The 24,935-nt window shown below is 44.0% G+C and overlaps 1 protein-coding gene and 1 long non-coding RNA gene across 2 annotated transcripts in view; one reads left to right on the top strand and one right to left on the bottom strand.

Moving 5' to 3' along the window:
- The window catches only part of LOC144685253 (uncharacterized), a 57,031-nt gene that overhangs the window by 13,182 nt on the left and 18,914 nt on the right, over window positions 1-24,935 (bottom strand). The window lies entirely within an intron of this gene.
- LOC144685252 (small ribosomal subunit protein uS14) lies at window positions 6,091-6,370 on the top strand. Its single transcript, XM_078549680.1, has one exon. The coding sequence runs from the start codon at window positions 6,138-6,140 to the stop codon at window positions 6,306-6,308; it is 171 nt and encodes a 56-aa protein (XP_078405806.1). The 5' UTR covers window positions 6,091-6,137; the 3' UTR covers window positions 6,309-6,370.

Here is a 24,935-nt window from a genome sequence, read left to right as displayed (position 1 = left end):
GGATGGCGAGAGTGGTTGGTGGGGTCTTGGGGGCAGACATGGTTCCTGGGGGTGGGAAGGAGGAGGTCAGGGAGGTGAATGTGGATGGGGGTGGGATTTTCAGGAAGGAAGGGAACGTGCACATTCACCTGGGCATCCCAGAAGGAAAAGATTTGTGGTTGGTGGGTCATGGAAGGGAAGTGGAAGGTGAAGCCATGGTGTCAACAGTGATGGGGGAATAGAAATGGGTGACTGGGGAGGGGAAAGGACAGAGGAGCACATGAAAAACTGAATCCAGACCATGCTGTTTAAATCGAAAGTGAAACAACAGTCCTGGTGGGTGAGATCAGGTGCTGCATGGGAGTGTGATCAGTGGGTGGGCAGAGATACAGATCAGCTCAGATGGACAAATGAAGTGAACCCCAGCAGGCAGCATTGAAAATGCTCAGGACGATGAGGTGAGTGTGATACTTGAAGGATCCCCATGCGTGGGAGAGTGCTTGCAGGAGGCTCCAAATTTCTCCCTCCAGAATCACTCGTGGGCTGGCTACTCTCTCTGCGGTGACAGAGGATGAGGTTGAGTTTTTTAAATCCCCTTTTCTTTTTTTAAATTTATTTTATTTTTTAATCCAGGTATTTTCATTTTTATTCATTTATTCATTGTTTTATCACCTTTTTTATTCCCTTTTTATCCCTTTTCCCATCTTTTTTCCCCAACCACTGCTCCCTCCCCCCCATCCCACCCCCTAGGGCCATCAGTTCCTTGTTCTATGTTGTTCTTTCACAGAGTGCTGACCCTTGTTCTGCTATGAACACATTCCGCTTTCTTACCTTTAGGCCACTATCAGCACCTCCTTTAGCCCTTACCACTACCATTAACGCTCCCTTTGTCTTTTCATCCATGACACCTTCGTTAAGCTCTCCTTAGCCCTCATCTATCGCTGGCCTTCTATCCAGCTTCACATGCTCCACCCACCTTAAACAGTATAAATTTAATTATATTTCTACCTCTCTTTAGCTCTGAAGAAGGGTCATATGGACTTGACACGTTAACTCTGTTTCTCTCTCCACTATCAGACCTGCTGAGTTTTTCCAGCATTTTCTGTTTTTATAATGGAAATAAGTAAACTCTGCTCATTGCAGACTTCCTGTGCTTCTATATCAGGTCTATTCCTCTGGCAGACCACTTTGTCCTATTAATGTTTCCGTGAAAGCCACTCTGTACAATGGAAGAATGTTGCTTCTTTTTTTAGAAGGTCAGTATCTGGATTTAGGTGTTAATTTGCTGACCCAGACGACAATTTAGTTGTTATTTTGAAGGACTGTGATGGGTGCAAATGTAAAATCTAGAAGAGTTACGAAATTAAAAATGATTTGTTCAGGAGACATCTCTAGCCTACTTGAACTTTGCTCTCATTATTTATTTATCATCATTACCTCAATGTGTTACCCCCTTCCACAGTATCAATTATCCTATGGGCAGAATAATATGCTGGGCCCGACATGCCTGAGTGTAAAATGACGCCTGAAGACGTCAGGTGAGCGTCCCAACGTGCAGTCTCGCAATATTTTGTTCGGCAGGTGCACGCCGGAGTCGGCTGCACGCCCGCCGACAATTAAAAGGCTTATTAAGGCCATTAAGAAGGTAATTAAAGTCAAATTTACACTGCCTGTCCAACTTAACGGTTGGCGGGCAGGCAAAAAGGCCAAGCAGCCTTTACATTTTTAGGAAACCTCATCCATGGATGTTGTGAGGTTTCGTAAAGCAAATAAACATCAAATAAAAAATTTATTTTGAATTAAAAACATGTCCCAGCTCATGTGACAGAGCCACATGAGCTGGGACATGTTTTATGACATTTTTATTTTCTTCATTTTTTTTTAAACAGTGCTTCAATCTCCCTGAGGCAGCTCCGTGCCTCAGGGAGATTGAAGCGCTCTTTCGTGCGCATGCGCGAACGGCACATTAGACCCACCCTCCCTCCTCCCCATTCCCGCACAGGCAGCGCTCAGCGCTGCTGCTCACGATCCATGCCGGGCAGGCCTTAATTGGCCTGTCTGCGTGAAATCGCGGTGCGGAGCCGATCGCGGGCGACGGTTGGTTTCCCGACCGCCCCCACCCACCCCCGCCGAGCACCCCCACCAAGTGCAAAATCCTGACCTATAATTTATTTTGTACCATGAAATTTCTCCTCCAAGCCAGTTGCCATTCTGACTTGGAAATATATCGCCGTTCCTTCACTGTCGCTGGGTCAAAATCCTGGAACTCCCTTCCTAACAGCACTGTGGGTGTACCTACACCACATGGACTGCAGCGGTTCAAGAAGGCAGCTCACCACCACCTTCTCAAGGGCAATTAGGGATGGTCAATAAATGCTGGCCTTGCCGACGATGCCCACATCTCGAGAATGAATAAGAAGTAGTGGTATTCCACCACTCACATGGCACTGAAGTTCTGCACAACAGTGGTGGCTTGGGATAGGATTATGGTTACTTTCTGGAATAATATTGAAACAAATGTTTTTGTAATACCATCAGTTTACTTCATTCTAAATGCAGTATAGCTGACTGATGTCATTACCATCTGTTCGAGTGGTATTCCATGCCTTTCCATAAACACAGCCAAATTCAAATGAGATAGCCATTCACTATTCTAAACATTCCTCCACCACAGGCATGCCATGGCTACAGTGTGTACCATCTACAGGATGTACTTGGCAAGGCTTTTTCAGCAGGTACCATCTAAGACAGGACCACCTAGCGGGACAAGAGTAGCAGGTTGAAGGGAACAACACTACTTCCAAGTACTCTTCCAAGTCACACGCCATCTCGACTTTGACAAATTTCTTCACTGTTGCTGGATCAAAATTCTGGAAATTCCCACTGCTTAAGTATCTTCAGCACACAGACTGCAACAATTCAAAACAGCCCACCTGCACCACCTAGGTGACACCCTAGGACAACTAGGGACACACAAAAAATACCAGCTTTGCCAGTGACACCCACATCCCAATTTTTTTATTTTTAAAAATAAACCAGTCACTACTCCCAGTTCATTGGTACTTGCTGATTTAGCCTGTTTTAATGTAAAATCACTGAGTATTGTAGACCCTCATTTTCCTTTATTTCAAGCCTGTAGATATAGGCCAGTCCTCTGAACTCATGGGAAAAGTGCACTGATCAGGACACACTGCCAGACCTGCCACAAAAAGCTGTATGTGTAAATTGCAGTCACATTACAATGCTTGGAATATTTTTCATGAGCTGGTTGCTATGAATTTGCTGTCACTAAGCAATGCACTTAAATGATACACAACCAGGACTCCAAGGACTTAAGGGCAAACAGCACTAACTCTAATGATATGTGAACACACAGCTCAGACTTCAGGGACATGAGGGCATTGTCTCAGACAGCAGGCGCGCCAAACAATTTCCAGCAAAACCCCTGGGTATCTCCAAGAGCTCTCTCTGCATCTCTCTCTCTCCCTCTCATGGGTATCTCTGAGCTCTTTCTCTCTCTCTCTGTGTCTCTCTCTCTATTCCCTGAGTGTATTGAGCTCTATCTGTCTCCTTCTCCTGGTTGTCACTCAGCCTCCATCCCGATTCCATCAGCAAATAAATCTGATCAGAGTTCCCTTTGCCTTGCAATAATTTCTAAATTCACCAATTCTAATATTTGAACTTTACTGTGCTTCAGTATTCTTTCCTGTGTATAGTATACCACTGCAGAATATTGGATAAAGTTACTTTAAAGTTTTTCACGAGTCTCATTGCATTTTCATTATGGACTTTGTTTTGTATGCTATGAGGCAATTGGATTTCACAATAAAAACAACCGAGTTGTAGAAATCCCTAATAGAAATCCTGAAATCCAATGTAATTAAAATGCATTTACTCAGTCACCTTGAAGTAGTGCCCTTGATTTAACACAACAGCCTTTATTGAGAGCTATTTTTCACTTGTTCAATTGCTTTTTTGACTTGTCTGCTTTTTAGTGCTTTTTTAGATTGACATGTATCTAAATTAGTACATTGTTTGTTCACAGAGAAGAGGAAAAGGGTTTGGGGCCTCCCATGGGATGAAAACAGGGCAGTAGTACCCCCATAAAGTTGGGCAATGATTTAGTGCTCTGTTTCCCCCAATGACATAGCCTTTCCTCTCTTATCCTCAGGCCTACTGCTGAAAAGCCAGATCACATGCTCGAGTCACAGGTGGTAGGCCCTTTTAATATGCATAGTAGCAACCTGATTACTGTTTTTATGACAGCATGGAATGTATGATGTGCGTATTCCACACAGTATCAGTGGCAGCCCAACTGAGCAGAGGCCTGGTGGGTAAGTTTTAATTTATTTTACTGTGGCTGGGAAGAGCAGGAGTGCTCCTCCAGGCTCCACAAAAGGAACCTGCACCACTTCTTCACCAGGTTCCCTGCACTGTCCTTCTTCCAAGGCCAAGATATCTTTCCTGAATTCTGATGGAAAGTTGACTCTGTTCTTCTCCACAGATACAACCTGGGCTGCTGACTATTTCCAACATTTACTGTTTTAATCTTTCCTGAAGTTCAGTTCCTAAAACTGATGCAGTGGCCCAGATAATTGGCTAAGACTCTGTAGAACTGAAACATCATTACCTCACTTTTCTAGCCTCCTTGAGACAAAGGTCAACATTCCAGTTGTCTTTTCGATTACATTTTGTACCTGTGCACCAGCTATCTGTGCTTTGTGTACATTTCTGTAACTTGTGACTTGTAGGAGGTAATGTGACCTTTATTGCTTTAGTTCCTTAAATTAAGAACTTTAGCTTAATTTGTGGTCTCGTAGATCAGGGGCCACCAACACATCAATCGTGAGCAACTGGTAGCTGGCCATCTGCTAATGAGTCGCTCACATTAAGATTTGGAAAAATAACCAATATTATCACAGGATTCAAGTCATATAATTATTTTCCTGCCTCAAGCTAACTGGTTTGCCAACTTTTGTAAACGACACCAGCGCCTGAGTCAGCGTCATGCCTTCTGTGCAGTTCCGACCACCGTAAGTAATAACATGGGTGGCAATTGCGACCTGCCGTAAGTGAGGATCGACATAAGTCAAGAAGCATCTGTACTAGCGCAACTCTGCTTGCTAGAGTACGGCAGAAAAAATAATCGACCCTTGTTGCCGTCATGGATGCAGAGGCAGGTCCACACAAAAAAAGGCAAAAGACGTATTATTTCCATCAAGAATGGGAGAACGATTTTTTGTTTTCAAGCATTAAAGACAAATGTGCCTGTTCAATTAAGAGAACTCTGGTCCTTGACAGCTGAACTTACAGCTGTTCCCAATCAGATTTTAGTCCCAAAAGATCTTTAAATTACTTAATTTTTTCTAATTCATTCACGGGATGTGGGCTGTGCTGGCTGGCTGGCTGTTAATTTAACAAATCATCTGCTTAATTGATCACTATGAAATTGATCCAAGTCTTAAATTGGTGATTTAATGACCTATAAAACCTGCTGGGCTGGGGCTCTCCAGGAGCAGGGTTAGAGATCCCTGGCTTAATATGTACCCTTATCAATCCATATATTTTCAATATATAAAAGCAAAAAACTGCGGATGCTGGAAATCCAAAACAAAAACAAAAATAAAAATACCTGGAAAAACTCAGCAGGTCTGGCAGCATCTGCGGAGAGGAATACAGTTAACGTTTCGAGTCTGTATCACTCTTCAACAGAACTAAGGAAGAGTCATACGGACTTGAAACGTTAACTGTATTCCTCTCTGCAGATGCTGCTAGACCTGCTGAGTTTTTCCAGGTATTTTTATTTTTGTTTTTATTTTCAATATATGTTTTAGTAGCTTGGGGTATTTTTCATTAATCAGAAGTAGCTTTCGTTAAAGAAAAGGTTGGCGACCCCTGTTGTAGATCCTCAAATCCATAGGATTGTACCTCAAGGTAACTCAACACATCAGATGTGTGAGTTTTATGTTTTTGGTTATCAGGTTTGCTTATTCCAATGAACGCTAGCTGCGCCCTTGATATTAACACATTAGTTGGTGCTTGAAACAATACAGGCAGAGAAACCGATTAACTGAACAAACACTGGTAGTTTATTGGAACTAGGAACAGGGCACTAGCACAGGCACAGCCCAGCCTCTCTCTTTCTGTGTCTGGCCGCCATGGGTCATCAGCAGCTTTACTGGTCCCACCCCAGGAAATTTGGCCAGGGCTCCCGCTCATGCCGAGTCTGTGCGAACCGACACGGCCTGATCCGGAAATACGGCCTCAACATGTGCCGCCAGTGCTTCAGACAATACGCTAAAGATATTGGCTTCGTCAAGCTGGACTAAATTACAAAAGGAGAAAGAATGCATTCTGATGCAGTGTGAAATGGAAATGCAGCATGTGTTGAACAACTTTCTACTGTCTTTGCCTGGAAGAAGCAAACTTGTAATGATCCAGTTTTGTAAGTAAAATTAAAATACCCTTAAAAATAAAACACCATGTGTGCTTCTTCAATCACTTCCAACTCTAAACTTAGTTACCCAAGTAGCCCCTGCTGTGTAGCAATTGGTCAATCCAGTCACATGGTTAACTAACTACATTCTCTTAAAGGTACATAGCACTCTACCACAGTGAGGTCTCTGTTTAAAAAATCCCATGAATACAATGCAAACTGACTGATATATATTAATGTGTCTTAGAGTTTCTGTGGCTTTATTCTGCCATAAAAAAACAACTCAGCAATGTTGATGTACTGAATATAAAAGTGATTGTATATCCATTCAGTACTGTGATGAGAAATGAAACCCAGTGTTTACCAGAAATGTTTACTTAATGGTCTGTTACAGGTATTGATAGTTATTTAAATGGATTTCATCCATAATTGATTGTAGTAACCTCAGTATGTTTCTGGTATGTGTTCGATGGATGTATTAGGTTGTGTATCTTATGAAGAGGGACTGTAGCCTGACTCAGGTAGATACTCAAAACTAGTTTATTTACACTATGTAAATTATATTCAGGGTGGGTTATTAATTGAACACATCTCCCCTGAGTGCTGCCTATCTGCTGTACAGAGTCTCTAGCACATGACTGCTAATGTCACAGTTACATCATAGTCTATACCTCTCATTTGCATATCTATTCTATTAAACCATTACACTACATCTCCCCCCAAGTATACCATCTACTTTTTTAATACGCTATTACCATGTCCAAACTATTTACATTGCATTTACTTTAGACTATTTACATAACTTTGGCTCCCCTCCCCCCCCAGACTCCCCCAGTTAGAGATTAAGTCTCTGCAGAGCCTTCAGCACCCTTCTGGACCTTGTTGCTGTGACCACCAAGTGGAGCCGGTTGTCTGGAAGTGGGTCCTGGAGTGGGTCAGCATTTCACTTAGCACTCAAAGTAATCTTAGAGTCTTCATCCCACATCATGTGGTAATCAAAGACCTGTGGTCTGGTGGGTATCAGCAAAATGAGGGCTCTCTTGTTGAGTTGGAAAGTACCAGACAGTGCCTGGACCAGGTATGATTGTGGGTGCTCCGTTCTGATAAGGACCACACTTTCTGCTTCATGATCATGGATCCAAACTCTCTGACATGGAGCTAAGGCTGCTAGGGTCTTGGTCCTATGTTTGGAGTTGTACAACTGTTGCTGTTTCTCACGGAGGCCCATCAACCTGTTTCTCACCCTCTTGTAGTCAGCAGGGGTAATGTTAGGTTCGAGGTTCCTTGGCAGCAGAGGAACTTGTGTCTTTAGACATCAGCCCATGAGCAATTCTGCTGGAGAGAATCCATTAGCTAGAGGCATAGCTCAGTAATGCAACAGGACTGAATGCCAGTCAAAATATTTAGACTGTAGGGTCTTGCTGGTCCTGACTGCTCATTCAGCCTCTTTATTAGCTAATGGATGAAGAAGGGAGCTGGTGACATGAGTGATCCCATTATCAGCAGGGAATTTCCTGAAGTGGTCGTTAGCAAATTGTGGACCTTTATCTGAGATGATTTCATCAGGGAAGCCACGAGTATAGAAGATGGTCTGCAGCACCCTGATCACCAACTCAGCTATAGTGGTGTGGCTTCTGGCTACTTCCAGCCATCTAGAATAGGAATCTACAGCAATGAGGTATGTCTTGCCCTGATGACCCAAGAGGTTGAGCCCTAATTTCTACCATGATTTGTGTGGAAAACTGGGTGGCACCAGGGGTTCCATGAGCATCTGACTGTCAATGCAGCAAGCATGACAGGAGAGAACAAAATCTTGGGTAGCCTGTGTAATGCCCGGCCACCACAGGTTGCAGTGCGTGTGCTCTGCACTTTACAATCCCTAGGTGGCCTCCATGGAGCCTGTGAAGGATCTCTTCTCGCATGGACTTTGGAGTGACCAGGCAGAGAACAAAAACTAAGAGGTTAAATGTCCGCATTGCTCATGGTATTTATGGATGAGTTGGTCTGCGCGGCTATATTTAGACCACCCTTGCAGGCAGAACTCTCATACTTCAGCACATTCCACATCCTCTTTTTGTGCTTGTCAGACATCTTGGAGATTTGTGGCATATATCAGCAGTAAATTCATTATGGTTGAAGAGAATGCTTCCACTTCTGCGACAAGTATTAAATCCAAGGCAATAGGTTGGTCTGCTGTAGCTCCAGAGAGAGCATCAACCATGGATTGCAACTTTCCTAGAATGTAGATGCCCGTGTATTGATAACACATCAAGCGAAGGCGAAACCATTGAATGCATGGAGGCATTTTAACATGAGAACATAAAAACATAAGAAATAGGAGAAATGTGTGTGGTCCACGCACAGCTGGAGTTGGCTGTTTGGTTTGGGAATTGTGACCAGCTGGGAAAACCACCAGGTTAGCTGTGTGACCGGTGAAATGACATATCTGTACAGCATGCGGTCAAATTCCTCTTTGACCTTCGGTAGTAGAGGATATGGTACCCTCCTGGGGGTGAACAGGCACACTGGCATGGCATCTGGGAGCAGTGAAAAGCAATATTCGTTTTTTAACTTACCCAACCCCTGGAAGAGTTGTGGACATTCCTGGCAGAGTTCAGTCCTGTTACCTGGTGGAAGGACCTTGTATACACGCAGTCCTGCTGAGTAAAGATTGATTGTGCAGAATATAGAGGTTCTCTGTGATCTGACATTCCCTGTGATATAGAGTGGCTGTGATCTGACCGTTGACATGCAGGATCCATCCCCCTGGACCTTAGAGTTTAATGTTTGATGACTAGACAGTTCAGCATGCTAAATGGTCAGCCAGTATGCATGCCCCAGCATCCATATCAACTTTAAAACAGGTTGGAAACCCTTTGACTTCTAAAGTGACTGACCTGAATTCTTGGCAATGTCCCCAGGAAGTCTGAGGGGACATTTGTTAGTTTATGGTCTGTATTCTGAGTGAGCTATGAGCTGCAGTTATTCTGTTATTTTCTCCACTTATTAATGGTTTTGAATGAACAGAACCACTGGAAGTGCCTGGACCTCCCACATCGGAAGCACTCTCATCCCTTGCTGGGCAGTTTTGCTGTCTGTGTTGTCTCTTTACGCAGCAGTGTAAACACTTCAAGATGGCAGCGGTAAGGTTTCCCACCTTTTTGGCCAGTTTGGCAGGCTTCTGTATGGATGGGGCTACCATGTTGGGGCATAAACAATGAGTGGGCCTTGTCGATGCCTCAGTGCATCAGAGGGCAATAGACTGGATTCGCATACTTGGGCCTGCCTGACTGGTGCCATGAAACGGTCAAGCGAGGGCATAATCATATGTCGTGGACTCCTGTTTGCAAGGACTAGCTACAGTGCATGAAACAGTAAGAAGCAATTCTACCAATTCCCTTGGTTTGTTGAACCTGTGGTTGAAGCACATTTGCCCAGCAGCGGTATCTTGAGATGAAATAAAAAATGCATTGAAGGTTTTTAACACAGAGTTGAAGTCTGCAGAGGTCTCATCAAGTCTCTGGCTGCTGAGGATGTGGTCGGCGACGGGCCCTATGAAGTAAAGGAATGGATTGACCTAGAGTTGTTATCCTTTGGTAAGGAGACTCGAGGCTGCTCCATACCTCAAGAAGTTATTGAACCACATCTTCCAATAGCAGCTTCTCTATGGGCCATCAAGACTTTCAAATGTGTGGGGTAGGGGCAGTGACTGCTTCTCCAGTGCTGCCATCACTACCCTTTTCAGTTAGCCTCTTCCTTAGCCACTCTTGCAGGATGTCGGTCCAAACAGGGTTTGTTGCCATCACAGGCTGTGTGTGTTCCGACTAGGGCACCAACTCTTGCTTAGATTGGTGTCACCACCACTGCTACTATGTTTGATGAACATGCTAGGTCGTATATCTTATGAAAAAGGACTGTAGCCTGACTCAGGTAGTTATTCAAAACTAGTTTATTTATACTCTGTACAATATATGCAAGGTGGGTTACTTGTTCTAAGATGGATCCTTCTACCTTGGACTCTAGGTGTGGGTCTTTGTTCTTCGACAGACTGTAGACATAGTCCAGTATCTGCTTAACATTAGTACTACATCTAAATAGGTTACAGAATAGGCACATTGCACCTAGGCATGATTCCAACCTCTTTCGAGAGAAAGTCTAACACATGACTGACTGATATCAGTGATACATCATTATCCATATCATACATTAGCATATCACATCTGCTACCCCTTTATATTACACCTTCCCCCAATTATATTATCCTTTTTTTAACAACAACATGAAACTATGTCTTTAACTATTTACATTTCATTTCTGGAACTCTCTTTTTTAGCACTACAGTTTCTAACCATATCCAACTCCTACTCTTCTCCTCTCCAAGCCACAGGCCTGGAGAATTCAATCTCCCAAAGTATTTTTGGACCTTAGCAAAGACGTCTTGGAGAGATGTGGGGTTTCTTCTGTATCTGAAAGGACGTCACTTTATCAGCATTGCTGTCAGCATAGCTGGGAAGCAGAGTGTAGGGTTCAGGATGATTGAACTTCAAGGACAATGCAGACTTTTCAACAAAGGACTGATCCAAAAGAGAAGACTGAAGAGAATCGACCTTTGGACCCTCTGAGGCCAGAAGAGAAGAACTCAGGACACTCTGTGGAACTTGTTGCTCCCTCAAAGGACTCTAGGAAGAAGCTTCAGAAAAGGAATAATCTTCAACTCAGAATCAACACACATCCTTACAGAGTGGTGATGTTGGCATACTTCTGGGAATCCTAGAAAAATCAGATCATGCTCATCATTTGCATGACTCACTGTCTTTCATGCAACAATCTTGTCACAGCTGTATCTACTGCTGTATCAAAGATCTGCGATTTCAATTAAACTAGACGACAAAGGGAAAAACGATCAACTTCCTGTAAGACTGTCAGGAAAAGAGAAGAGATGATTTTCCAATGACATCTCAGGAGGACTAATTATTTTCTGCAGGCAGTGGTAAGAGAGCCACACTTCTCCCTGTACGAGGTTGCTCCACTATGGGCAATTGGAAGAATTGCTGAGAATATGGAGACAAGACAGCCTCATCTTCTGTAATGAGAGGAGTTTCCTGTAGACAATCAACTCGGGGACAAGGTTGCTGCACAGGATTCTGCAACTTCAGCAGTGCTAAAGATTCTGCCGCATCTTCTGTGCTGACCCCCAGCTCTGGAGGGAAGAAGACTTTCAGCTGGGACTGTGGTAATTGACTTTCACCCTGGGAAGGCACCTGCTATTTAGCAGTGTGATCCTCTATGGATTCTGACCTGGACTCAGGCAAAGAATCCTCTTTGGAAGACTCTTCATAAACAACAGGAGATAAAGTAATCAATACAATGGTAGATTCAGTGGTACTAAGACCTGAATGCTGCTCAGCCACTAAAAACACAGCTGAATCCTCTAAAAAGGCAACAGAAACTTCATAAGGTGCATACATTAACAGGAAAGACAAATCACTCTCTAGAACCTCAGCCTCCAAGAGGTCACTCAGTACTGCCAGGGATTCTTCCCCATCACTTTCTCGAAAGAGCCAATTCATGTCCAGCAGGTCTTCACGGCGATGGTCGCTGACTGCTACAGTGCCCTCTATATCCTCCACTTCTGGCCCAATCTCATGAAGAACTGAGAGAATCATAACTTCCATGTCTGCCCTGGATCTAGTGGATGATGTCTCTGTGAAAGAAAGGAACTTACTGTTGAGTGCATAAACTTCCTCAGCTTCTGAAGGCTTCTAAATAAAAGGTTGAAGATTGTTGTATGAAAGACAGTGAGTCATGCAAATGATGAGCATGATCTGATTTTTCTAGGATTCCCAGAAGTATGCCAACATCACCACTCAGTAAGGATGTGCGTTGATTGTGAAAAACATAGAGAAAATCAATGATCTGTTTCCCCTTGTAGCTAAGAGGATTGTCATAATTGTAACTTTAAAGAATGTAGTGACTGTAGCTTTAAGACTTATTGTGCTGTATAGTATCACATGACAGTGTGAATGAATCAGCTCTAAGCGCAGAGAACATTAGAGTGGGAGTTCTTCTTCTAGTTGTGGAGCTTGATGGAAGCATGTAACTGCTGCTGCAGCCTGTAAATAAAGTTCGATGTTTCTAATGAGAAACCTGTCCGGAAAATCAAGTCCATAACAAGGAGCAATAATCCTGCCTTTGATTGGAAGGTCTATGCCACCTGGAACATGTAACTTGATGTTTGATGGATGAAGGGTCATTGGCTGATGCCAATCGAGGTCATCTGCTCTAGTGTCAATTTTAAAAGTAGTATCAAGCTTCAAACTTGGGCTGTAACCGACCAGTAGTATGGATTAAGACTGTCTATTTCTCCTAGGAACTCTGTAATTTCGCCTTTTTCTTGACTTTCCATTTCTTGGAAGGAATGAGTTTCATAAATACTTTCTGGTCTTTGACTTGGGTTAAAATTGCTGGATTTGCAGAAATGTTTGAAATGTCCAGTTTTGCCAGACTGGAAGCATTCCACACCCCCTGTTGGGCAGTCTTGGCTTCTTATGCTGGGTTTTCACAACACAATGCAAGTAACTCAAAATGGCTGCCGGCGTGGAGTTTCCCGCCTTTTCACTTGGTTTGGCGGGCCTTCTTATTGATGGGGCTGCTGCCTGTGGGCCTACCCAATCTACGGAGTCATATGAAACCTCAGAGCCACCCTGAATTATAGCCAATTAAATGCTCTAAGCTTGGCCTGCCTCGCATACTAGACCGCTTGATTCAAAGTAAGATCATCTTTGGTCTGTAGAAAGTCGGACACCCATGACTATGTGTTCATGGATTAGCTCATCCTTCAGCACCCCATATTCGCAAGATGGTGGTATAGGTCGGTTCAGAATAATTCAACCAATTCTCCTGGTGGTTGCAAGTGTTGGTTAAAACGTACTTGCTCAATTAAGAAATTTTGCTTCTGACTAAGATAGGTGTCAAAGGCTTTAATAATGGATTCAAAGTCTCCAGTGGACTCCAGCATCTCTTGTCTTAGGAGAATGTCATGTGCTACTGGACCTACTGCATAAAGAAAGAAGCTAACTTGGGGTTTTTGCTCCTTTTCATGAAGGCCTGATGCTGCTCGGTACTGGAGAAAATGATATTTCAATAACTCCCACTGCTGGCCTCTCTGCAGGCCTTTGAGGCAGTCAAATGGGTGGGACAAGGGCAAGGACTGCTCACCAGGTATGGTTATCATTACCTCTTGCCTGTGTGCCTCATTCATCTGCCAAATTTTTTCGAGCTGCTTTCAGAGGTTTCTTCACCCTGTGGTTCCTTCAATAACACCAATATGTTTTTTTACATCGACTTCTCCATGTCTGCCACCATGGTCTGAGATTGAGTCTTTCTACCTTGGACTCTAGGCGTGGCACTTGGTTCTTAGACAGACTGTAGGCATACTCTGCTATCTATAGACAATAAGATGTAGGAGCAGAAGTAGGCCATTTGGCCCATCAAGTCAGCTCCACCATTCAATGAGATTATGGCTGATCTGATAATCCTCAACTCCACTTTCCGACCTTTCCCCCATAACCCTCGATTCCCTTACTGATTAAAAATCTGTCTATCTCAACCTTGAATATACTTAACGACCCAGCCTTTACAGCCCTCTGCAATAAAGAATTCCACAGATTCGCTACCCTCTGAGAGAAGAAATTCTTCCTCATCTCAGTTTAAATGGGCACCTCCTTACTCTGAGATTATACCCTCTGGCCCTAGACTCTCCCACAAGGGGAAACAACCTCTCAGAATCTACCCTGTCAAGCCCCCTAAGAATCTTATGTGTTTCGATAAGGTCGCCTCTCATTCTTCTAAGCTCCAATGAGTACAGGCCCAACCTACTCAACCTCTCCTGATAAGAAAATCCCTCCATACCTGGGATCAACCTGGTGAACTTTCACTGGACTGCCTCCAATGCCAGTATATCTTGCCTTAGATATGGGGACCAAAACTGTTCACAGTATTCTAGGTGTGGTCTAACTAGTGCCTTGTGTAGTTTTAGCAAGACTTCCCTATTCTTATATTCCATTCCCTTTGAATTAAAGGCCAACATTCCACTTGCCTTACCTATTACCTGTTGAACTTGCATGTTAGCTTTTTGGGATTCATGCACATGGACTCCCAAAGCCCTCTGTGCTGCAGCTTTCTGCAGTCTTTCTCAATTTAAATAATATTCAGCTCCTCTATTCTTCCTGCCAAAGTGCATAACCTCACATTTTCCCACATTATATTCCATTTGCCAAGTTTTTTCCCACTCACTTAACCTGTCTATATCCCTCTGTAGACATCTTCTCAAATCCCCACCACTTGCCTTCCCACCTATTTTTGCATCATCCACAAACTTGGCGATAGTACATTCATTTCCCTCATCTAAGTCATTAATATATATTGTAAATAATTGAGGCCCAGCATTGATCCCTGTGGCACTCCACTAGTTACAGGTTGCCATCCTGAAAATGTCCCCCTTATCTCAACTCTCTGTCTTCTATTAGTCAATCCTCTATGCATGCTAATATACTACCCCCAACTCCATGGGGTCTTATCTTATTAAGTAGCCTTACGTGCGGTACCTTATCAAACTTCTTTTGGAAATCCAAATATATTACATCTACTGGTTCCCCTTTATCTATCCTGCTTGTTGCCTCCTCAAAGAATTCTAATAAATTTGTTCGGCACGATTCCCCCTTCATGCTGATTCTGCTTGATTAGATTATGTATTTCTAAATGCTCTGCTATTACATCCTTTATAATAGACTCCAACATTTTCCCAATGACAGATGTTAAGCTAACTGGCCTATCGTTACCTCATTTTTGTCTCCCCCCACTTTTTGAATAAGGGTGTTACATTGACCATTCTCCAATCCTCTGGGACTTTTCCAAAATCTAAGGATTCTTGAAAGATTACTACCAGTGTATCCACTATCTATGTAGTTACTTCTTTTAATATCCTAGGATACAATCCACCAGGTCCAGGGTACTCATTGGCCTTTAGCCCCATTAGTTTCCCTAGTACTTTTTCTCTAGTGATAGTTATTGTATTTATTTCCTTTGCCCCTTTTGCCCTTTGGTTATTTAGTATTTTTGGAATGCTATTAGTGTCTTCTACTGTGAAGACTGAAGCAAAGTATTTATTCAACTCCTCTGCCATTTCCTGGTTCCCCAATATTATTTCCCCAGCCTCATTCTCTAAGGGTCCTATGCTCACTTTGGCCTCTCTCTTCCTTTTTATATATTTAAAGAAGCTCTTATTGTCCATTTTTATATTACTTGCCAGTTTACCCTCAAAGTTTATCTTCTCCCTTTTTTTTGGTCATCTTTTGTTGGTTTTTAGAACTTTCCCAATCCTCTAGCTTACCACTAATCTTTGCCACATTGTATGTTTTTTTCTTTCAATTTGATACTGTCCTTAACTCCCTTGGTTAACCATGGTTGGTTTATCCCCTTCCTTGAATTCTTCTTCTTCATTGGGATATATCTTTGTTGAGAGTCAGGAACTATTTTCTAATATGTCTGCCATTGTTTATCAACCATCTTTTCTGCTAAACTGCTTAACTCTTGTTTATTAGTACTACATCTAAACAGGTTACAGAGTAAGCACATTGCTCCTAGGCATGATTCCAATCTCTCTCTCTCTCTAGAGAGAGAGAGAGAGTCTAACACATGAATGACTGATGTCAGTGGTACATCATTGTCTATGTAATACATTAGCATAGCACATCTGTTAATCCATTATATTACATTACTGAGTAAGCACATCTCCCCTGAGTGCTGCCAATCTGCTATACAGAATCTCTAGCACATGACTGCTGATGTCACAGATACATCATTGTCTATATCACTCAGTGGCATGTCTCTACTATTAACCCATTACATTGCAGTATGTAACTGGAAGGTAAATTCACTGATCATGCATTCAAAGAGAAAGGATCAGAAAATTAGTACTGTAGTGTTAGAGACCTATCTCCAGCTTGCACGGCAGCTCCATTAAATTTCTGAATTTGCCAACGTATACCAACTTATGAGTCAATTTATGCGCCTGAAAATTAGACTATGCAATATTATTGCATTAATTTATAGGGCCCAATTTTAACACTGTGTAAGGGTGGAATTTTCCCTGCCCACTGGCATTGGGCATGTTTGGCATCATGAGCGGACAATATAGCGAGAAGGCCAAAAATTGGTTTCAAGATGTTGTGAAACCAGTTTGCAATCGTCCACTCCACCTGTCAATGGCGTGCTGCGTTTTGTGCCGTCAGACATCGGGAACCTCATTATAATATATCTGCATATCATTATAAGCCCAGCCCATTGGAATCATACCCTCACGCTGGATCATCCAAGCACATCGACGTGCAATCACGCCGACGTGTTTCGCAACAGTGTATATAAGGCATGCACTTGGTGTGCTGCACTTCGAGGGGAAATCAGAGGTGAGTGCACAGTAACATTGCACAGCGCACGCCAGGGTCGCCTGTTGCACTTCAAAGGCTGAGGGGGTCAAGGGCTGCCCTGCCGTCGTGGGGAGGTTCGGGGCGCCAATGACTGACTGTAGTTGAGGCGAGCTGGGGGGTGCAAGGGCTGCACTGCATTTGATGGTAGTGCACAAGCACGTACGGGGTTGCGGGGGGAGGGGGGTGGAGGAAGTGGCCACGCATTATGGGAACCTTGTAAAAAGTGTTCATTCCTCCACAGCTGAGACAGTTCAAACACAGCCATATTGACAAGCTTCGAGTCGGGTCTTTAGCTTAACTGCCCATTCAAATAACGTAGAGGCGTCAAAGTGGCACAAAATGCTCCTGAAACTTTCACCCCTCCGGCACAGACTGCAAACTAATTAGCATTTTAGTGCACTGCAGAACAGTTGGACAACTGGACACGTTGTACAATCTCCTTGCTAAAGCCGGCCATGGAGCAGTCACTGGTGGAGGTGCTCACAGCCCCTTGCAACATCATCATTCAGTTTTGGACCAGTCTCCCCCATGGTTCAAACTAACAGTGCAGCCTTGCAGTGTGGGTTAGGAGAATGCCTGCGCCTGAGCTGAGAGCACAGCATGCAGTCCAATGGGCAAAGCTGCCGTCAATCGGTCAGGTGGAGTGGGGCGGAGGTGGGTGGGGTTTTGGGCAGTCATGCAGCGCACTAAACTCTGGCCATCCAAGTAGTGGCCAGCATGCTCCGGCATGTGTTAAGGGGCCTTCAGACTAAACCAACAGAAGTCCTTAGTACAACAGAAACAGAAAATGCTGGAAAAACTCAGCAGGTCTGATTGCATCTGTGGAGAGAGAAAAACAAAGTTAACGTTTCAAGTCCGTATGACCCTTCTTCAGAGCAGAAGGTAAGTGGAAATGTGATGAAATTTATACAGTTTAAGGGGAGTGAGGCAAGTGAAGCTGGACAGAAGGCTAGCGATAGGTGGGGACAAAGGAGAGATTGACAATGATGTTATGAACTAAAGGACAAAGGGAGTGTTAGTGGTAGCGGTAAGGGCTAAAAAAGGTGCCAGTAGTGGCATAATGGTAAGAAAGCAGAATGTGATTATAGCAGAATAAGGATAGCATTGTGTGAAAGAACAACATAGAACAAGTGACAGATGGCCCTGTAGGGGATGGGGTCGGGGCAGGGGGCGGTAGTGGAGAAAAAAAAAAGATAGAAAATAGGATAAAAAAGGGGATTAAACTACGGATAAATGAATAAAACAAGTGAATAAAAAATAAAAATGAATGTAGAAGAAAGGGGGTAAAAAAGGGGGTGAGGATGAAGGAGAGAGTTTATGTTCTGAAATTGCTGAGCTCAGTGTTAAGTCCAGGATGCTGTAAGGTGCCTAATCAGAAGATGAGGTGTTGTTCCTCCAGTTTGTGTTGGGCTTCACAGGAACATTGCAGCAGACCAAGGACGGACATGTGGGCCTGAAAGCAGGATGGTGTGTTGAAAGGGCAAGCGACAAGAATGTCTGGGTCAGGCTTGCGGACAGACCAGAGGTGTTCTGTAAAGCGGTCACCCAGTCTACATTTGGTTTCCCCGATGTAGAAGAGACCGCATTGGGAGCAGCGAATGCAGTAGACCAAATTGAAGGAGGTGCAAGTGAAGCCCTGCTTCACCTGAAAGGAGTGTTTGGGCCCTTGGTGAGGAGGTGAGGAGGTAAAGGTGCTGGTATTGCACCTTCTGCAATTGCATGGGAAGGTGCTGTGGAAAGCGAATGAGGTGTTGGGGGTGATGGAGGGGTGGATCAGGGTGTTCCAGAAAGAATGATCCCTACGGAATGCTGATGTGGGGGTGAGGGGAAGACATATTTGGTGGTGGCATCATGCTGGAGTTGGCGGAAATGGCGGAGGATGATGCTTTGAATGCAGAGGCTGGTGGGATGAAAAATGAGGACAAGGGGGACCCTATCATGGTTCTGGGAGTGAAGAGGAAGGTGTGAGGCCAGAGGCGCAGGAGATGGGTCAGACACGGCTGAGGGCCCTGTCAACCACAGTGGGAGGGAAAGCTGGGTTAAGGAAAAAGGAAGACATGTCAGAAGCGCCATTTTGGAAAGTGGCATCATCGGAACAGAAGCGACGGAGGTGAAGGAACTGAGAGAATGGGATGGAGTCCTTACAGGAAGCAGGTGTGAGGAACTGTAGTCAAGGTAGCTGTGGGAGCCGGTGAGCTTGTAATGAATATTGGTGGACAGTCTATCCCCAGAAATGGAGACAGAGAGGTCAAGGAAGGGAGTGGAAGTGTTGGAGATGGACCATGTGGTTCTTAGTACACCCAAGCTAATGAACCCATCCCTCTCTTTCATCCTGCAGGAGGAGTACATCAGGAGCACAGAACCTGGTGACCTAGCTGTATGCCTTGTGGCTTACAGAGACCAGAGATGAAGGAGAAGAGAGTGATAGAGGCACCTGGCTGGGCAGAGGGAGGAGCAGCACCCTCAGGTAGAAGGGGCAGGGAGGTTCCTGCACACCGCTGAAGAGTCACAGCTGGTTGGCGCCTAGCTAGACCCAGGGTATATAGACACTGCCTTTCATTCCTGCAGATGACCAAGAACCAGTGTTGCCAAAGACAGCACATGTCTAGGGAACTGGCCGGTTACATCTGCCAGCTACTGCAGGATTTGGCACCATGGGGACATGGAGGGCATTCACTGCCTGTGGCCATGAAAGTGACCTGAGCACTCAATTTATAAGCTAGTGGCTCCATTCAAGGCTCCACAGGTGACCTCTGTGGGATCTCACAAGCCTCCACCCAAAAATGCATCCATGAGGTCACGGATGCCATTTTCTTGAGGGCACATAACTTTGTGCATTTTGCCCGGGGCCAGGACAGCCAGGATGCAAGAGTGATTGGATTTGCCCAGACCTTGGGTTTCCCACACGTGCAGGGTCCGACTGACTGTACCCACATTGCGCAACAAGTGGTCAACCACAAGGGATTCCATTCGCTGAATGTGCAGCTGGTGTGCGACCACCACAAATGCATCCTGCAAGTCTGCGCACAATTTCCAGGGAGTGTCCATGATTCCCAAATCCTTAGCAGGTCACAGATTCCTGATGTCTTCCAAGGTCCACAGAGGCTGCAGAGTTGGCTGCTCAGGGACAAGGGCTACCCGCAGAGGCCATGGCTGATGAAGCCCATGCTTTGGCCTCAGACTGCAACAGAGCGAAGGTATAACGAGGCTCATGCTGCAACTTGCAACTTGGTGGAGCAAACCATCAGGATGCTGAAAATGAGATTCTGTTGCCTGGACCTGTCTGGTGGAGCCCTGCAATATAGTCCACAGAGGGTGTCACGCATCACTGTTGCATGCTGCACCCTTTACAACTTGGCACTGCAACGGGGAGACGAGCTGGCTGAAGAGGAGATAGAGGAACTGCCCATCTCCTCCGATGAGGAGCACATCGACAGAGGTGAGGGACAGTAGGTCCTCGAAGGCGACAATGAAGGTGATGAGGCCAATGCACTGGCCAGATGAAGCAGGCACTCTCGAGAGGCCCTCATCACTACTAGATTTGGGGAGAATGATGATGACATGCAGTGAGGAGACACCATAGATCCTCACATTGCATCTGTGAACGTTTGACTCCAATCAGGTTGATGGCAACCCACATACCCTCTGCACTGAGGCTCCTGTCATGAAGACGCAGCCTAATAGCCGCTCAATTCCAGGAGGACGATGGCACATGTGGGTGGTGAATGGTCCCATGGATGAGATGAGGGCAATGAAGGTGAGTGTGAGAGAGTGGATGGTGATGTCCCTTGAACAGGCAGTAAGTGAGATCCCTGTGAATGTGCGATGGGTTTGTCATTGTGTGAGTTTGAAGTGATGAGAAGAGTGACTTACCCTGGTGGGACGGAGGAGATGATTCATTCTCTTGCGGCACTGGGTGGCTGTCCTCTTTTGCAGGGTGTTGGCACTGACCACCGCGGCCATCGCCTCCCAAGCCGGATTGGTGATGTTGCTGGCCCTCCTGCAGCCAGATCGGGGGGGTAGATAACATCAAGGCAGGCCTCCACGGTGTCCAAAAGGCACTCGAGGGATGCATCACTGAATTGTGGGGCTGCAGTCTTCTTGCCTTTTGGGATCATGTCTTCTGTGGTCCTGGGCTGGAAGCACTGAGAAGTGTGTGCGTGGCTGCACTTTAAACATGGAACCCGGCGTGATGAAGCGATAAGGTGATGGCATGGCGGGCGAATGAGAGCCCGCCCACCATGGAACCGGCATGTATCCTGGGAGTGCTTAATTAATGAGGCAGGATTAGGACGATACGGTGCAAAAACCCACCATTGCAGCTGGCAAAAAAAACCTTTTTCCTGCCAGCTACCGCATTTAGTGCAAATTTGGGGCGATTCTGCCCTAAGCAGATGTGTTTGAGTCAGTTAAAATCTCGTCCAATATTATGTGTTAATTTGAATAGAGGACAATTAACCACCCACACGTTAATAGCTCACTCAATCATTTCCAGTCAACAGTTCTCAATAAAAAATGTTTTGTCTAAATGGCTCTTTTGAAGTGAATTCACCTGAGGTCACGGATTCCATCCCTGATTTGCATGGTTATCTGATCTCAATTAGGGTGACAGTGGAGACTGACCTCACTAACGCTGGATCAGTGAGTGTTCCCATTCCTGATCACTGCTCCAGTTACTGTGGGGACCCACATTTTTAAACATTGCAACAAGTGGAGCTGTGGTTCTCACTAAAGCTGATAAGTCTGACAATCACTCACTGTCTTTCAATGCTTACACATAACTAATGGCCACATGAATAGTGTGGGCGACAGTTGAATGCCCATGGAACCATCCCCCAGCAAGGAATCAATCCTCTCAAGAAGGGAAGCGAGAAAACTGGCAACACATGTGTAATCAAATTTATGATCAGCAAATGAAACAAATTGAAAACCCATTGGAACTTAGAGCTGTATTTATTTTTAAATCATTAAAGCAAGTCACACACGCTTTGAAACCAAAAACAGCAGTGGCTGTACTAATGAGTGAGAGTTTATAGATTCGCCGCTGGTCACTTTTTGCCACTGAGCAAACTATGTTATGGTCCTGTTTATCCAGCAGGCTGAGTCTTTCAACCAAACCTGAGTGGCTCTGTGTTATAAATAGCTCCAAAGTTTTTACATGTTACTGCTGCTCCACAAAGTGTATCTTTGAAGTTGATTTTCCTTTGTTTACATAAGGTCACCTTTAGGTTGGAGAATTAAAATATACAGAATTGCAATAAAAGCTCCAACCTAAAGACAATGTTATGTGAAAACAGCCAAATGTGCTGCTTTAAGCCGAAAGACAGTTGAAATTGTCAAAAAGCTTTTCTTTTCTGTTTTGATGAGAAATGTATTATTATTTGTTTGTCTATTTTCGTTACTGCATAATTGTTACATGTTTACATGTTTTTAACCTGATTACTTAGCCTATATTTGAATTTACACAGCACTTGAAGCTACACTGCAATTCAGCTTTCAGGCTGTGAACATGTTTCTTGATAAATACCATTATTATATTAAATTAATTAATGAGTTATGTGTATGTATAATAACCTTTAGAGATTAGCATATCACCCTCAAAGTCCAGTAATGAAAACTGAAAATGTTGGAAATTCTCAAGAGGTTGGATTAGCAGTCAAGGAAGGCAGGTTCTCCACTGTGTACTCCCTGCATTTACTGCTTGTACTTTCAAATCTAAAGCAATTGGTTTTTTTTTTCTTTTTATCTGTACTGCACTTAATTAGGAACTCCATCACTGGAACAAGTATTGGAGGGAGCCATAGAGTAGACATAAGGTAGTGGTGGTGCAGCCCCCATGTTTTCAGTACTGAGCTCTGCTTTGGAGCAGTTCTTCCTTACAAAGGAGAGGGGCCCTGAGCCACTACAATTTCCTCTTGAAAACTGGTCAAACAAGTTCATAAGACAGATAGAGTCTCACACTGGATATTTGCTGGGAGGGATTAATTTAGAAAAATAAAAAAAAGATTGTTTCACAAAGCATGTACCCCGATGTTTGCAATTATTTATCACCTTTAATTTATGAAAACATCCCAAGGCATAATTCACTGGGGTTTCAGGAAAATGGGAAAAGAAGGAAAGATTAGCGTCAAATAATCAAAAATTTGATCAAACAATTGAATAAAATAGAGAGGCACATGGAGAGGTTTAGGGAGGGAAATCCAGAAAATTGGACCTAGTCCCAGACAGCTAAAGACACATTCCTTTGATTCTAGTGTTATGGTCCAGAGGGGGGTTAATTTAAACAGGCCTGATTTCTCCTCCCGCTACCTTCGGTAAACAGAAAGGTGTTTTTGATTTTTGATTTCCCCCCTTATAAGTGGTGACGTATTTTCCCCAACCTTCAGTTTTGGAGTGATCCAATCCTCTATTAATAACCCCACAGCAAACTCGAGATAAGGTAAAATAAGAGGGTTGGATTATTTTACACACACACAATATGCAGGAAAGGGGTTTTGCAACATCCACCCTTTCTGCACTCATACAATGAAAGGGGGATAAGGGAAAGAAAAGGGTACAGGGCAAGACCATGATAAAAATAAGAGTTATGATTTTATATGAGTCCAGAGTCCAGAATCAAAGTTCCACTGGTATATTCCTTTAGGGGTTAGCAGGCTGAAACTGTTGCAGGGTGATTCGACTTTCCAGAAATGTGGACTTCCACGATGGGAGAGGGCACATAGGGATGAATTAGTCTTGAAGGAACAGATACAGAAGTGCCAATGTTCCAGTAGTTCACAGTATAAATGAGGGCCTGGCACTTCACCTGGACAGAGCTCTTTCTGCTACTACCTGTTGGATGATAAAATGGTAGACAGAGGCAGGCTGCTTGCCTCGAGTCCTGCTTCTCCCCTGAGGTCAAACAGGGACCGAAGATAAAATTCAAGAGCTGTATAATTAAAGGAATTCAAACAGCTCAAGTCTTGGTCATATGACAGGGCGGTTTTGGGTTGAGCTATTCTGCTAACGAGGTGCTGTTTGAAACTCATTGTGTTTTGGAGCAGGAAACGATGGGGTCATAAGCACAGCATTAGAGATAAGGAGTCACAAATAGCTCTACTTTTGTCCATAGCTGACTGGTGCAAACTTATTGTCTCTGAATCCTTTGTGTTGGCTTGGTTGGAATGTTCATACAATACAAGTCACATTCCAAGATGAAGAGGTAGCCTTTATCCATTGGAACCACTTAGAATCTTCCAGAAACCAGCATGTAATCAACTGCAGTCAGTTTTATCAGCCCAGCAATAGTCCATTTTGAAAAAAATAGAAAAAATAATTTTATAATGTAGCCAGGCTGACGTAGATCCTATATATAGGATGTTTGAAGACATGAGGGTGACCAGCAATACATTGGAGTAATTGGTGTCAATTTTCAGTTTTTGACAACCAACTGGCTGGTTGTCTGCTTTCAAAGTAAAGAAGCAACAGTGAATTTGAGCCGCACCCCATTAACTTAAAACTGGGAAGGCCTGTGGGGTGCCAATCGTGTGTCCTGAGGCAACTCGCCAGATTAAGGATTACCAACGCCAGCCTTGGCTGGTCCAGTAGCATTTCTGGTCTCCGAGTCAGAAGGTTGTGATTCAAATGCTACTTCAAAGATTTGACCACCTAATCTAGGTTGACATTCCTGTGCAGTACTGAGACTGCATTGTCGGAGGTGACATCCTTCATTTGAAACATTAAACCAAGTTTGGTCTGCATTCTCAGCTGCACATAAAAGATCCTATTGCATTTTTTTGAAGAAGACCATGGGAGTTCTCCCTAGTAACCTGACTAATTGTATTCCTTAATGTACACTTAAAATAGTCATTTGGTAGTACAGAACTTGAGCAGACTTGAGTCCACTTGCCAACCAATCAGCTCTCTCTTCATATACAGTATATGTTTTTTCCTTATATTGGTATTCTTGCGAAGTGTCCTGATGAGTGCGAGGCTGTCACAAAAGTATAATAATTCTCATAATATTATTGATTTATTGTAAAAGTAGGTTAATA

The sequence above is a fragment of the Cetorhinus maximus genome, chromosome 10 (assembly GCF_964194155.1).
Source record: "Cetorhinus maximus chromosome 10, sCetMax3.hap1.1, whole genome shotgun sequence".
NCBI classification, from domain to species: Eukaryota; Metazoa; Chordata; class Chondrichthyes; order Lamniformes; family Cetorhinidae; genus Cetorhinus; species Cetorhinus maximus.
Note: the sequence above shows the minus strand (reverse complement) of the source record. Positions and strands in the feature narration are given on the sequence as shown.